Consider the following 16,950-nt stretch of genomic DNA (forward strand, 5'->3'; position numbering starts at 1 on the left):
TTGTATTACACAATCGAAATAGATCAAAGCAATTACTCTTAAAATTACACCTTAACAGCATATAACTTAGTGCATTACCAGTAATTATTAAGTATTAGTAAGTAAGCTAATACATATCGTATTAGCCGTTAACTCTGGCTATTTTTGCATTTACCAGCTTGATTGTGAAGCTATAACCGCCGAGAACGTCTTACCCCATTAAAAACTAACGATCTGTTCTCCAAATATTTTTTCTGACAAATTAGCGGAAGTAATCGAAACGCTTCGGTGATCATTAGGACGATCACTCTGTATATCCGATTTTGGGGTTGGCACGCGTAAAGCGTGTGCTGCTTTCGGACCTTCTTAGCTGGTTACGTAACCGCCAGGATGTCAGCAAATACGGACGACCGGTTCATGAAATCCATGCATAATAATAATCTCACGATATGGTCGGACATAGACGGCCTTCCCGGCTGTCGGCTCGAGGCTGTTTTGATATCTGTCGAGCGAATTATTATCAGAGCATAAGAGCGAAAGGGGTACGTTCGGAAGAGAACGGGGAGGTGCCGTGACACGTGTGATACGCGCGTATGGGTTCGTTCTACCGTGACGCTGGCCGATTAAAGTTCAAGATATGGAACTGGTCCGCGTCCCTGCGAACGTGATAACTTAAATGGCAATACGCGAAACCGTGGAACGCGAGCCATGCCCGCCAGCTCTTGGACAGCCGCAATTTTACTGTAAGCTGTAGAAAAATAGGGGCGAGTATAGCCCTGAGTTATGCGTATCCCACGTTGCAATTCGAGCGTTTGTGCAATCGCGTTCCTTTCCAGGTTATCTTTTAAATTTTCCTGGATATTTCTCTTTTTAAGGACGTTCATCCACCGCAACAACGTGCTTCGAATTCTGATCAACGACAGAGATATGTATACCTACATCGACGCATGTACCGAGAAGATTATTTTCGCAAAGTTACGAATTACAGGGGGTTTAGTCAAAGGTGCGGAGACTTTATATATAAATCGATCATTTTTAACCCTCGTCCACCTTTACTGTATTTTGTAGCTTTCATCGCGAGACAGTGAGTTTCGTAGCGGTTTAAAAGACAGTATCGTTTTTTCAAAGTGGTTGACGCGTGTTAAATCGATTCTACATGATAAATTCACGGTCCACTACATGACTCTCTACCAATTTACTGTAAAATTGAACAACGAGAATTATTTGCAAAATTAACATTATATTTTAACATAGTCTGGTAAATTAAGGTTGACGACGGTCACGTTCCTTCAAAATTTCGGTGTATCTACTACTCACAACTTTTCCCATACACAGCCATCGCGTACATTTGAAATAGAAAAGAAAATCGAAGGAACAAAAGCTAATATCCGACAATATCGCGTACGTTCCTATTTGTGAAACGACATTAATTATGCAGCACGTGAAACAGCTATTGGCAGACCCCGTGCACTCGTTATATTCGGACTTTCACTCCATGCGCCACTTAAATGATATTCTCTCTTTATCTATTTCGCTGCTGGCCTCTGTTAAACGCGCATAAGTAACCATGAACAAAGCGAAGACAAGTTACTTGTTTTACATCTCGTCCTATGGAGACTGAAACACGTTGTGACACACTGGTCGTTCGTCCGTTCGTTTGTTCAAGATCACAACGTCGAATTGCATTGTGTTATAAAAGATTTACGGCAGAAAAAACACGGTACTTTCACTCGAAAGCTTTCATTTCTCGATGAGCCACACCAATGCGGTTCAACGAATGCAGTCAATCGCGAATCATTTTCAGCGCTTGTAATTTTTCCGCGTGAAATTATTCTGATAATATCCGTCGAAGTGTAACATTTAAATGACCCGATTATTATATAAAAAATCAAATTGTCCCTTATCCTATGAATGAACCGAATATATTGATGCAATGAATTTCTATTACGGAAGTAGTGATATAATTCCACTTTTTAGCATCAAATATCGTATATTTAATAACTCATTCTTTTCTTATGTGTTTGTTTGTTCTCGCGGTGAGTAATGTATATTATAATACTTTTCAAATTGATTTTATTTCGTACATCTGTTTTTCCTAGGATGATTCGACAATTTGTCTCCTGTATTCAATTGCCATAATTTTCCACGAACGACTATGGTGAATATATTGAATAGTGGCTATCATAGGTTACGACCAATAAGTGAAAAATAACGACGCGTACGAAATTCTACTTTAATATCACCGAGTTCATTCCGTAGTTTATAAGCACACTGTAAGCACATTTCGATGAACCAGTTATCTTTACACTTTTGCTTAGGTACACGAATATTTGGTGTATGTACCGTGTACGATGTTTCCATTAAAGAAACCAGTTGGTGATCAAATAGTAAGAAAAAGAGAGGATTGCTTTGACAATAACTATACAATTTTCCGAATAATTTCACGTAGACGAATCAATTTATGAAACTCCATGGTTTCTTGACTAAGACAGATTACTTGGGCCACGCTCGTCAATCCTGGACTGCTCAGTTGATTAAATTCTTTATAATTATACGCCATTCGTTTGCTGTAATCTCGAGAGTTTTTTGATAATCTAACGAATGTTAATATATGGTTGATGAATTACGCGTGAAGTATAAATTACGAGTAGACTGTATCGCCGATGAGGCATGTAGTATTCCGTTTTCATGCGAATCACATTTTACTATTACGTGTTTTTCATTCACCTAAAAGTTGATACCATATGATTATAATACAACGATGTTCTCATATTGCTTTTAAACAAAGTTTCTTAATTGCCACATTGATCGATAAGTCTATTTGCTATTATTATTACTGCTATTTGATTTAATTAAAAATTTCGAATCCTTAAATAATTTTTACTTGCGAAACTAATGAAAACCAAAGAGTTTCACTGTACCATATCCTGCAATTAAAAAATAGCATTTCGTTTAGGGATCAGTGAATAAATCTTTGGTAATCAGGCTTCCATTCAAGCCGTAGCGAAGTTTAGAATATGTGTAACATTATAATTAATTACACAAAAAGTTTGCATTAATAACATTTGCATATAAAATGCATATGTGTGAAATATATACAGCGTTTATCGAAAGAGGTTTCTGAAATACATAACGTTAACGATAAGGAGCTTAGCTATCGCTAACCCGATTAAGGTGACTCATCGTTAGTAGAATAAATAAACGTGATTCTATAAATATGTTCACACTGATATTTATATTTTTTGCTCTAAATGGTTTTGATAAATACGAAACATACTTAACGCGTCAGTTCATTTTTCATCTCATTGCCAGCTGATTATCATCTAATTTAATTACGTAGTTGTTGTTGTACAAAAATTAAAATTTTTATTAGAGCATAGAAAACGTTATGAAATATGCAAATATATTTAGAAACAATATTCTAATCATTCTAATTAATGTTCAGTGGCACAAGACTAAACTTATTCTTTTTTGAAGCCAACACATACATAAGTATAATCTGCGTATTTGTTAAGATGTAGGATTAGTCATATAACGATGAGATCAGTGTGCATTCTTAGGAAAAAATCTTATCGATATCTTAAAAACATGACAAATCAAGTATTTTTCTATGTTTTCTTTTATCTACTGTTTCTTTTATTAACTAATTGACATTCTCTTTATTTTCACTTACTAAAAATAATCGTAAAATTGCTTCTATATGATTACCAGCTATTGTATTCTAGCCTTAATTTACAAACTTAATTTACTCATTATCCCCACTGGTGTTGAAAAGTAGATTGTAAATATACAAATAAATTTAAACAAATTTGCCAAAACGAAGGAGTTATAATTCTTTCAATTGATCAATATTAATCTCTAAGTAAAAATTACAATTAAAATCACGCTTAAAAGCAGTTCAGAACAAATTTAATGTACGCTAGCTAACATAGTTACTTAATATATCGTAACTCTACCATTCACCGTTAACAGTTAGTTATGTAATCCTAGCGAATCATTCAGTGTAAACGTAATGCAAGGTGCAAGTAATTGTTTGCTATAGTGAATAATTGTTTAGCACGAAAACGTCTCGAACGCAAAAGAAATCTCAAAATTTATCTGTAGACAAAAGAAACATGACGTCGAAGAAGAAATGAACAAGAATGGGAAATATGAGGCTAAAAAGCTTCCTGAAAATCACCTATAAGCAGATTTTAGCCATTAACCTAGCATCTCCGAAATGGTATCCATGGTAATACGTCGTTCACATCGTTAAAGTGGCGTCTTCGAAACGCTGTAAAGTGTTCTCGTTAATTATGAATAATATGATTACGCAATTCTTCCCATGGTTTCCCTTTTGTGAGACCCGGCTTCAATACATAGACAACCGGGAACTCGGCAATGATTCACAGAGAGCAGAAGAAGCGCGCGAACGAAATTCCGATAGTTGAAAATTCAACATGTATGCAAAACAACAATGTAATTTATGCGCTAATCGAATATTTCCATATAGTGAGAGTTGTTCAAAACGTACTGCAAACGATGTTTTACTAATAACGATGAATGACTAATAACTGCTCGCTTAAAATATATAAACAACATGAATATTCAAGTGATAAGACAATAAAATTGGATTCCAATACATTTTTTGTAGCAAAAAGAACCTTTTGAAACATCTTTTGTTTAATTTATATCAAGTTGTGCAACGGACCAATGTGTGATTCGTAAAATATTTTAACAGCTGTCTCAAGCCAAACACTCACTATCCTGTTACCACTAATAAAATTATAAAATATACCGTGAAAGAAGAGCAAGCAATATTTTGACGAATCGATCAAAGTACGTAACGAAAGAAATAATCCCTAACATTGTTCCCACATTATTCTATTAAAGGTTGTTACAGAATTCAAGTTAATAAATTCCTTTAACTTACCTGATACCTGTCCTCGTAAAAAATCGATGCGTTCAACAGAGGTCCCACTGATTCATCGCTGGTTCTGTTTGTAATAGTGTATCCTTTCTATGGTATACGCTTGCGTTTTTTCTAAAAATGCACAATTAAGAGCAAAATTTCACTATACACGAGTGAAGACCTGACAGAGCCACTGCGATAGCAGGGAATACGATCAGGTACCATCTGTTTAGACCGACCGAGCGGGTCCGGACGACTGAACGTGCCTCTCGTTGCGCCTTCACCGACAGCCTCGATTCCTACCTTCTCTTTCTCTTTTTCTCTCTCCCCATTGTAGAGTGTATCTCCCTTTCCCTCTATATAAACAGAAATTGTACAGAAATTGTATAATTTGATTTTAAATAAGAATTAGAATTTTACGTTACGATCTTTCTTGATAAATTGGTATGATATATGGATACCAAAGAATCATTTAAATATTGTAATCTCATTGGATTGTCTAAATATATGTAACTTTTGTTTTCAACAAATATTTGAACATATGGGCATTCTTGGTTAGACCATTATATTGTTTAATCAGATGGATAATGTCGATCACATCTTTTTTCGATGGATACAGATTTGCTATTATGGCAGTATAGTTTATTCGTTTGTCGTGTAATAAATTTTATTTAGCCTAAAGGACTTTCTGTTTGAATCGCTTTTTTTTAACAAATATTCGTCTCAATTATTGAATTTTCAAATTTTTGGATTTTTCAAGTGTAAGCAAAAATTTTCGTCAAATAGTCTTTATCATAATTAGATAATGGATATTTGACTCAACTATCCATAATAGATATATTTTTTCAAAAGTTACAGTCTTCGACATGATGTAGAACATGACTATCTTCATTTCCGTTATTCTTTCCTCTATTTATAAGTTATTGTACAGAGTAAAGCTATGCAGCGATGCCGTATAGGCGTGGAATTGACAGTGAGCAGGAAAGGGGAATAGTTATCCTTCTTATCCAAGTTGTATGAGGAAAGGCATATGAGAAAAGATTTGTGACATTTAAATATTTTACTTGATAAAATTTAATAAGCGCGCGACATTTAAATTCATGTCGAAGATCGTTAATACATTGATAAAAAGATATCTATAGATTATAATTATTGAAATTTGATCAGCGGTTGTTACCTTTTTCAATTATTATCACAAATTAAAATTGTTTCTCTTAAAATAGATACCGGAGTATTTCTTCTATTAATGAAAATTAACGACACTGTATAAATACATAGATTTTAATCCTTAAAAACGTGAATATTAAGGAGTTTTATTTTCTATACCTTTGACACACATAAACAGAAAAAATACTTTATTCCTTTTGTAAATATATTTTTGTTACATTTGTACTTGTTCGTACCCGCTTCATGCAAATGTGGGGACCGACACCGACATTGAACGGTTGACATTGAGCGCCGGAAACGATCATTAAGCTCAATATCAGCGTACACAACGATCGGGAGTAGAGTGTCACTAACCCCGATAATACAGTGATTATACCCCGCTTAAATACAAAACATTTTACGTATGTATTTTCTAACACGATAGATAGTTGAACATGCAGATATGTTGAAATTATGCGTTTGGTTTGGATTACGTTTGAGTTAGGTTTAGATTGAATGTAAATGACAATAATAAAGCAGAGAGTAAACACAAAGTAATATCATACAGGAAATTATAAAAATAATCGTTATCACAACTAATATAACTTTTTCTAGCTTGCGTATTTCCTATTCTATAATTTACAATCATGGCAGTTTAGATACTTTACTAGTTTTTTCTACACCAATCACAATATATTGATATTTCTGAATTTACCAAGGTAACCGTTCGTACAAAGCTACGCATCATCGAGTGATGCGGATACATAGTATACGGTATACGTGAGAACACGTATCATTTTATTGGTACTTTCGAGGACACGTATAGTTTAACTGTAAAAGTTAATGTTTCGTTGTGAAACGACAACGCAAGCCTCACAGGCTGTAATTTTCGTTTCGCTCCATTGTTCACGAGCAATAAAAAATAATCGTTACCGTGTTACTGGTTCTATATGCACATTTACAAGAACAGAGGGTGACGAGCATTTTTCTTTCATTGTTCTGGTTAAATATTAGCGTCTTTCCCTTTATCGAAGAGGGCCAACAGACATTGCTTGCTAATATAGTATGTATATATCTATATGATACATATGAAAATCTCTGGTGTTTTAACATTAATAGGTAGATATTAGTTTCGTGGTTAGAAAAAGCACATCTGATAAAATAGAAATATATCAGAACGCAGTAGTTCAGTTACATCTGCCACGAATGTTATTTTATGTTGCTATTAGGTAATTAAAATATTAGTATTTTGCATTATGTGAATTCTTCACGAGAGCAATTAAGTGCCATATACGCAAATATTGCGATCTAATAAAATAGTACCAGGGTTGCTACATTAATTACAATACAAAAAGATGTGCACTTTAACCGGGTTATGCTATTTTATTGTTTGATAAATATTCGAAATTCACTGTTTACAGTGCATGGAAGAAGTTGATTTAACCGGAGGATTTATTGTTGGTGAGGTTATTATCATATATATAATCATTAATAGTTGAAAATAGTAAAATTTGTTTTAAACTATTTGACGTTGTATTTCATAAACAGAATAATTTAAGAAAACGTATTCAGTTTTTATTGTTCATTAAAATTTATTTGAGGAATCGGAGGAAACGAACAAACTTTTGCGCGCGGGCATGCAAGGCTCATGACAAGATATTACATATGTATATATACATATGTACGTGGATGGGTTTTTGAACCCAGCAGCAAGTTTTACAGAAAACTTGACATAACGATGGTAAACGAAACTACCGATATTACCGACCGAATGACAGGATCTCTCTGTCTGAGTCGAGTGAGCATTCTAAACAATTGTAATACGCGGTGCGCGATTCGCATCCTAGGCTCGATGAGTGTTGAGAGTTGAGAGGGCCTTGATCGAGCTGTGATAAGTTTCTTTCCGAAAACATTAGCGCCGAGGTAAATGTATCGCAGAAACAACGAACTACGTTGAGTACGATAGTGTTACGCATAACGTATAGAGGCTTGTTTTTAATTGTGTATAATACAAGCGTAATAGAAACAGATAATACTAGTGGAACAAAATAACAACGTTCGTAAAGATTGGCCATCTTGAAAAGATATGTCATATTTTTTAAAACGTCAACAATATAGTGTGTATTGTTCAATACATGCCGCCAGATTGCTTTAACTACGGTTGACTACACACCTAATCATCGGAAGTAAAGGCGACACGGTGGCGTATTTGACACGCGGACGTAATCGTAAAAGAAGCACAGCTTCGTCAAATAATGAATCGCACTGACGGATTGGTACAACGACGACGTGTTGTTAACAGCAGTAGTGGTAGTAGTCTAGGCCAGGATGGCTCTAATGATATTAGCCATAATGATAAATTATCTGGTCATGGCATGGATACAGACTGTACCATGCAAAAAGATCTTAATTCAAATCCCAAGATCGACGAATCCCAAGATTCTGATAAGGAAACCAGATTGACACTCATGGAGGAAGTTTTATTACTTGGCCTGAAAGACAAGGAGGTTTGTTGATATTATTGTCAACTCTGTAGTTAATTTCTTTGCTGTCATGCATAGTAAAATGTATTATGAATCAATACCTGAGTTTTAAAACATATATTTTCTTATAGGGTTACACATCATTTTGGAATGATTGCATAAGTTCCGGATTACGTGGTTGTATTTTGGCAGAACTTGGATTTCGTGGTCGAGTAGAATTAGAAAAAGCTGGTATGCGCAAAAAGGGACTATTGGTGAGGAAACTTCTACTGAAAAATGATGCTCCTACAGGAGATGTTCTGTTAGACGAAGCTTTAAAACACCTAAAAGAAACTGATCCACCTGAAACTGTTCCTAGTTGGATTGAATACCTCAGTGGTTAGTTAAGCATGAAAGTATACTTATTTGATAACAAATTTTTTATAATATACTCCTATAATAGTTTAAATATCTTTCCTTATTTAGGAGAAACATGGAATCCACTCAAATTAAGATATCAGTTGAAAAATGTTAGAGAAAGATTAGCTAAAAATCTTGTTGAGAAAGGAGTTTTGACAACTGAAAAACAGAATTTCTTACTCTTTGATATGACAACTCATCCTCTTACTGATAATCTTGCCAAAAGTCGACTTGTAAAAAAGGTAAATTCTTGTTGTATTATTTTTTAGTTTACTCATTATATCTGTAATTTAAGTTTCAGTTTTAGTCACTGATTATGTCTTTGGTTCACTCATTATATTTAAGTGAAAGTAACATCGTATTACCTATATATAAATTGATATATACATAAAAGTGTAAGCATAATTAGATTGTATGAATCTTGTTTAAAAGATTGTTGAAATTAAAAAATTATAATGACAGGGAAGTTATATATAAAGAATGTATTTTTTATATCTCTCAGATTCAAGAAGCCGTGTTAAGTCGCTGGGTCAATGATGCTGGCCGTATGGATAGGCGAACATTAGCTTTAGTTATTTTAGCTCATGCAGCTGATGTATTAGAAAATGCGTTTGCACCTCTCTCAGATGACGACTATGAACTAGCGATGCGACGAGTGCGAACATTATTGGACCTTGACTTTGAAGCAGAAGCTGCTAAACCTAATGCTAATCCAGTTCTTTGGGCGGTATTTGCTGCATTCACTAAGTAACAATTCTTTCACAAATTACAAGTGTATAAAGCAAATATTGGATACTAGTATGAATACTTGGGACTATCAAATTTACAGAAATTTTTGTTGCAATCTGAAATGGAGTAGCTGCAAGTGTTATTAATGATCATACAATTCAGACCAAATACCTTGAACCCAACTGTGTAAAGCAGACTTAGAATATTAGTCATTTCCATTACTGTTATTTAATACATTTGATAGCTGAATTATGAATGTTCATATTTAAATATTATAAAGAGCAAAAAAGAATAACAAAATTTAAGGTATGAATGAGTACTTTGCGTGTGGGGTAGTGCCATGTCAGCTCAGGAACAAAAGATTGCACTGTGCTGAGTTTTGTCCCATATCTTCTCTGTGTCTATTATCTGAACATGGACTGCAAATACATATGTTTACAGACGCGACAATTATATGGCAGACATTTAATGTTGGATCAAATGTCACATTTCTGATAGTTGTCTAAATGTGAAAGCAATGAAAGTAATTCTTTGCACAGTGGTGACGAATTTTTATCGTTTCTTTATGTCTTCTTTATAGAAAACTGGATTATAGTAGGTTTATATTTCCAAAATTTGTTTTTATTTTTTTTTAACTAGTGTATATTTATAGTTTCACTAGGTGGCAGTAAAGTACTCAGATGTCAAAAATAGTTTATGAAAGTCATTTCTATCCCACTTAAATCTTTCTCGATGTATCGCTATGATCTATGATGAAATGTAACGCGGGAATAGTTGGAGGTAGCAAACGAATATGTCGAAGCTATTATGTTCTTAATTAATACGCGATACGCACGTATGTTCCCAAAAAATTTTGTTGTTAACTTATCGTATATATGTTACTGTTGTTAACATTATACGATGTGATATGATACGATGTAAGTAGAAAAAAAATAAAGTGGGGATTGTCTGTTATAATTAGTGTATCAAGGCAAACGAAATTAAAGACGAATAAGGGATTTTCAAAAATTATAATTGTTACTAATGTCAGTAACATATACTATCGTCTTTTACAAATCTTTAAATGTGTATAGGGTGATCAAGAAATATTTAATCTTTCTTTGGAATGTTTGTATAATAGTAATAATTTATTTCTTGGACATTTAAATATTTTCTAGCAACATTTGAATGATCAATGTATGAGAAACGATTCAATTATTTTACTTTTTTATCTATTTTTTTATACATCTTAAATTACATCGATTACTAAAATCGTAAATTTGTGCAATTGCTTAATAGTTGGTCTCAAATCTTCGTTCATTACGAAAATCGAATATTTGTGATAAGTTTAGTATGTATTTAACAATGGCATTTCTGAGTATTTAGTTCACAAATTATATTTGTGGAAATATATTGATCTTTTAAATGGAAGGTATATTGTTATTTTTGACAATGTTTAAACTGATCATATTGATTTGAATATATAAGTTTTATATTATTACCTTTTATTTAAAAACTATAAAAATTTTAGGCTCATATATTTTAAATACACATAAGAGTCAGTTTCAGTATCTGCATTAGAACAGATTAATCAGTTTCAAATGTATTTGTACCTTTTATGGTTATAATAGTAGTTGAAAATTTCGTACTTGTAGGATTAGAACTTTACCATTAATTTAACTAATTTAATAATATATCTTTTTAGTTTAAAGCAGCATGTTATGTTATCTTTGTTTGATTAATATTTCTTGGAACATCCTGTATGTATTCAACTGAATTTGTTCATAATGTTGAGGGGTTCCCTACATAAGTTTGTATAACATGAAATTATTTTATGTGTTTAGATAATATGTATTATAGAACAATAAACTTATTTTTGTTTATACATACATATATTGACATACATTTTGGAAATAATAAATAAGAGCAAAAGAAATAGATATTCTAAAATCTTTTAATATTGCTGCCTTAGTATTATAAAATTAAAAACATATATAGATTTTTTTATGTTACTGCAATATTGGAATACTATTATACTGCATCCCAAATAACATAAATATTTATTGAAAGAGATTTAAAAAGTATGAGCTATTGTTAAATTTCTTGTAATACAGCAAAATAGTCAATAAATATCATAATTTTATACCTGTATATTATTAAAGAATTTGTTTGAAAAGATAATTTAAATTGTCTTAAAAAAGAGCTTGCTGGACAAATGCATTTCATAAATATTAAGCATTTTTAGCATTTATTATTGCAATGTTACTGATAGTAAGGTAACTAATTTCTATAAATTCAAATTGATGTTATTCATGAATATTACATATTGATGGGTACATGCAAATTAAAATACTTATTTTTTAATTACTAAGAGTTCTACTGCCACTTGGTAGAATGTTTGCAAGTTCTTTTCACTGTAGAATATGGTGCTACATATAAATATTTGGAGTATATATTCACTAAAAATTTTAAGTCTAATACTTTATATTGTTATTATCCTCTTTTTTAAATTTAAGATAAGAGGAATAGAATAGAGATACTCTTTTAACTTCGAGAACACATGTTACAATTAGTACTTTCATCATATCAAATTAGATATAATTACAATCTAATATATGTTTATTTTAACTAGCAAAAGCTAGTATTTTATATTGGCTGTTATAATATAACATTATGAATGTATTAATATTTTGTGAAAATTATTTTTGTAGAAATGATGTTTGATATTTTTGATTCATCATTTTCTTTTGTTTTATATAAATATACTTGTTATGAGTAATATACCTTTCCAAATACATTTATATATCACATGACTGTAAAAATTATATATTTTTACTATTGAAACATATTACTCATTGTGTTATGTACATTTTATTAAAAAAAGTGTTTTAGAGTGAATTGTATTTGGTAAAGAATACATTCCTTATTTTAATACTATTTTATCATAACTAATATTTTGTATAATTTGGTTTTAATAAATGAAAGTAAAAAAGCATATATTTTTCAATATAAATTTATAATATGGATTGGTATATTAAAATATGCATTTGGAATTATATTAAATGATACAGACTAATTGTATACTACTATTAGTATATCATTAATACACATAATGATAATAAAGTAATTATTTATTATTTAAGTATTTATAGAAAGGAGATATATACAAGTATAGGATAAAATAACATGACATGTAAGAAACATAAAAATCAATGCTTATTATTTACCTGGATTTTAGAGAATTCTAATTCAAGATAAAAAAAGCATGAATAAGGTTTTGAAATAGAATTCGCAAAATTTTATTTTATGTTTTACATTTATGCATGTACAGTATTTTATCTATAATTAAATCATTTATCTTGGAAAAATAGTTTGTAGTGTGAAAATTTCAATTACAAAACTGATATTATAATACAAAATATAATACATATTTAGAAATTTGTATGCGAAATTCAAAAAGACAATTACTAAAGATATAATTACTGAAATATAATTATAGAGTAGCTTTTAATAATTATTTTCATAGCTTGCATCATATACTTATTATACAATTTAAATAATCATTAATCATATATGTGTTCATTAACTGCTATAATAATTGGATTACATATGTAATTTTTGTAGTTGGAAATTGATAAACTATACATAATATATACAATCAATTCTGTACACTGAATATATAATGGATGAAATGCATCAGAATTGTGAATAGTACACATTTAATACAAAATATATGCAACAGCACATAGAAATTTGTTCATAGATCAATGTTTCTGATAGCTCACGGTTCATAGAATTTTAACATGTTTTGTTAGAACATTGACAAGTTCCAGCTATTGTAGTTTGGATAAGTCCATATTGCCCTGTAAACATCCAACTTTCATCTTCCTTAAATAATTCCTCTGCTACACCTGGTACTAAACCAACACATACATCAGATTTTACAGTTCTCAAACTTAAGATATTTGTTGGATGAAACCCTCTTAATGATTGTCTAAATTCTGTTGTATATTCCCAATTTATATCACCTAGTAATTTCCTATAATTTAGGTCACCTTTGAATATTGCTAATTTAGCTTCCGATAATTTAGCATATAATTTTGAGTCACGTTTTTTCATCTCTGCAAAATCATAAGGACTTGTCCAATATAGTTCTACCTAAATAAGATATGGAAGATATTAATATTTTGTAATAATTATTTTTTTAAATTAGCGAAAAGAAAAGAAACAGATTACCTCAATAGACCATGCATTATTCTTCAAATAGTTAGCTAATTCTTGTATACTTTTATTTGGTGAATTTTCCATGTATGTTAGAGTCCAGTGAAAATCATTTGCTGTTGTGTCACTGATATACCATGGATAACGTTTTACATAAAACCTGATTTTTCTAGCAAGTTTACTTGCAATTAAGAATGCTGCTAAACATAAATCAGTAAAAAATTCATAACCTGCATTATCAAGTATTATATCTACAATATTTGTATCATCACTGTCTTTGTTCCTTAATAAATTCCAAACAAATTCTAAATTGTTTACAAGAATGTCTTTATCTAATGTCTTTAATACTTCTATAGGATTAGTATTTTGACTAACTTCTGCTCCTGCACTTAAAGATAAATCACATCTACAAAGAACATATTCTGATAAATTTGATGCCAGAAAACATGCAAAAAATTAAGATAGAAAATGGAGCAAAGGAAATAAAGCATACTTGTTACCCCAAAGATTTGATTTAAGAAGTTTAAAAAGTTCGTCTTTAGTTTCGACTATTGATAGATTTCCTACTTTATGTATGAGGTTCACAGTATAAGTAGAAAGTGCTTCTATGCTAGCCAATGAATTTGTAAATGCATTCTGTTTCTGTTGTTCGAAAGGATCATAGTTTCTCATAGATTTCCTGAAAATAAAAAGGTTCATATATTTGTATTACATACCACTGATTACTAAGTTTTCTTGGAACTTACAGGAGAGCAAATTCTTGTGCAAGTGCCCGATACATATAGCATTCGCAATATAGCCAAGAAGTATTAAACCATGTTGGTGTTCCTTCCTCTATTTCGGTTCTTTTTATGAGATATTTATTCCATTCTTCAGCATCATTGTCTTTACTATCGGGTAGCAATTGCAGAGGTTTCAAAGTTTTATTTGTTGCTACTTCATTTTTTAATTTACTGATAAATCCTGTTATTTGTTTAATTTCTTCTGTGGCATTCTAAACAGTTTAAAAGTTATAGACATTATACGTAAGTCACTAGACTCTATCAAATGAATCTTCAAATGTGTGTTTTACCTCTCCATATATTTCAGCAATATTTTCTTTGTTACGACTGAGAGTATCAATTATTTTTGTTAAAATTACTGGTAATCTATCTTTAATTGTTATATAAGCAAAGCTCCTGTAAGAAACATAAGAAAACATTAATAAACAATGGGTACATAAGTTTCAGAATATTTTTATTCCTAGGTTACATAGAAGTAAAAAATTTGTTCTACCTTTTATAGATTCCTGATAAACATACTCCAAAGGGTGTCTGTATATCTTGTAGATCTCGAATGTCTACGGAATTTGATCTTTGGGTCATGATATCACTATTCAAATTCGTTATTACTGTTAGACTGCAATAGAACACAATCAGCTGTGGCTACAGCGTGAACCCTGAAATGAATAGATACGAACAAACACCAACGATATCTCATATTTCTTCACAATTTTTGTTACGTAACTGTATAAAGATTGTCGTATACCTCGTGCTTTTATTTCTTTCAATCTTTGGTATGGCTATCGTTTTCTTTTTGGTATATTCTACGGAAATTAGACTATGATCAACAGAGAATGAACGAAGTATTACTATATGATTGTAAGCACGTGCAGTGCGCGTGCGTATGTGTTGCGGAATACTGTTTCGTCATCATTCATATACACATGCATACGTATGCACGTACCTCGAAAACGAGCAACGAGCGCGTAAATTGTTCCGTATTTGATAACACGCAAGCAGCATAATTTATAACGTGAATCGTAAACTGATCATAATTTATAACAGCTCATATGTATATCTCAAACAATAGAAATACCGGTATTTAATTTGAATTAAAATATTTAATTCTTAACATTATTAATATTTCGTAGAATTAATGACCAATTATTTCTTTTTTATTCCAGTATATTCTGGTAATTCTTTTTATTCTGGTACGATGCAATAGGTATTGTTCTCAAAATACTAAATTGCATTTTTATGTCGTAAAACTAAGATATATCTACGCATATATACGTATATATATGTATATATATGTCGGAGATGAAAGGACATCGGGGCCTTTCTTTTGGAATTTTTGGGAAGATCCCCAATACTTTAGCCTAGACTATTTATTATAGCTGTATTTAAATAATAAAACTTAGAAGTAATTGTTATGATTCAATCCGATTATGTTTGCCCGAGATTTGTGACATTGGGCTTAGGTTTGAGGTGACGCAACTGGTCGCCGAACGTAGCAACGGTCACGGAATGAAAGTTTTTACCTAGCAGAGAAGTCCCAATATTCCGTGACACACGTTGTATTAACAATCAAACCCCGGGCAGGAGCAATGTCACCTCTATGCGGGTCTGCCTAACAACTGCGGCTGGAATTTTGTTGGTATCCCCGACCAATATGCAACGAACAAACGCGATCGTAAGGAGAGGAAAGTTTCCATCAGTCTTTTATTCTTGCGATCACCTTGGAGAATTTTCACACCGTCTTTACGTGCAGTATTATACCGAGCGTCACAGCAAACGTTACTTTGTGCTTCAAAATATATTCTACGTTTAACAGAGAGTTACCCCGTTGACCGTGGATTCGTTATTGAACCTAAGAACATTGTCATTAACATCTCGAGTGTCTAATCACCACGGTTATTTTTCAGACTTTGTAAAAATCAATATTTATACCAGTAAATATAATCTCTATTGTACAACAACGATGGCTAGTCCGAATGAAGATTCGTTACACGCCCCTAAACCTAACGTCAACCCGACATATATACGTATATTTGGTGTACATATGAAGAACTAATTATATATTAGAATATATAGTAATTACATATAATATGAAAAGGAGATTGACATACAGATAATTTTTGGCTATTGATTAATTAATTTCAATAACAAATAGTCAAGTTGCTACGCAATTTAATGGCAAATTTAAATTTGATTTATCTAGTATCAGCAAAAGTTGATAAGTATCCACTGAGCTACGTATCCTCGCATAAGAAACAGAAAGCGACGGAATATAAATTACACCTTTGGAATCCATGAATAAATGTATTCCTCGTAGTGTGCAAATTTATCAGGACAAAATGTA

General features: G+C 31.6%; 3 protein-coding genes across 4 annotated transcripts in view; 1 reads left to right on the plus strand and 2 right to left on the minus strand.

Annotated features, from left to right (window-relative positions):
• Positions 1-5,143, minus strand: part of LOC100750183 (partitioning defective 3 homolog) — a 42,094-nt gene extending 36,951 nt beyond the window's left edge. For both annotated transcript variants that reach the window (XM_012393463.3, XM_012393469.3), the window contains exon 1: positions 4,892-5,143. The gene's annotated coding sequence lies outside the window, so the exon portion shown is untranslated. The remainder of the gene's footprint in view (positions 1-4,891) is intronic.
• A 2,717-nt stretch (positions 5,144-7,860) lies between these two features.
• On the plus strand, positions 7,861-11,491 carry LOC100742207 (Golgi phosphoprotein 3 homolog sauron). The gene is made up of 4 exons (XM_012393497.2): positions 7,861-8,523; positions 8,631-8,877; positions 8,965-9,140; positions 9,401-11,491. Exons 1-4 carry the CDS (start codon positions 8,272-8,274, stop codon positions 9,647-9,649), a joined length of 924 nt encoding a protein of 307 aa, XP_012248920.1. The 5' UTR covers positions 7,861-8,271; the 3' UTR covers positions 9,650-11,491.
• Positions 11,492-12,804: 1,313 nt separating this feature from the next.
• LOC100741288 (damage-control phosphatase ARMT1) lies at positions 12,805-15,512 on the minus strand. Its single transcript, XM_003485434.4, has 7 exons — positions 15,355-15,512; positions 15,103-15,265; positions 14,900-15,005; positions 14,574-14,821; positions 14,321-14,506; positions 13,843-14,233; positions 12,805-13,764 (listed from the first exon to the last, which is right to left on the minus strand). Exons 2-7 carry the CDS (start codon positions 15,189-15,191, stop codon positions 13,405-13,407), a joined length of 1,380 nt encoding a protein of 459 aa, XP_003485482.1. The 5' UTR covers positions 15,192-15,265; positions 15,355-15,512; the 3' UTR covers positions 12,805-13,404.
• Positions 15,513-16,950: the final 1,438 nt, after the last annotated feature.

The sequence above is a fragment of the Bombus impatiens genome, unplaced genomic scaffold (genome assembly GCF_000188095.3).
Source record: "Bombus impatiens unplaced genomic scaffold, BIMP_2.2 scf_0058, whole genome shotgun sequence".
Taxonomy (NCBI): Eukaryota; Metazoa; Arthropoda; class Insecta; order Hymenoptera; family Apidae; genus Bombus; species Bombus impatiens.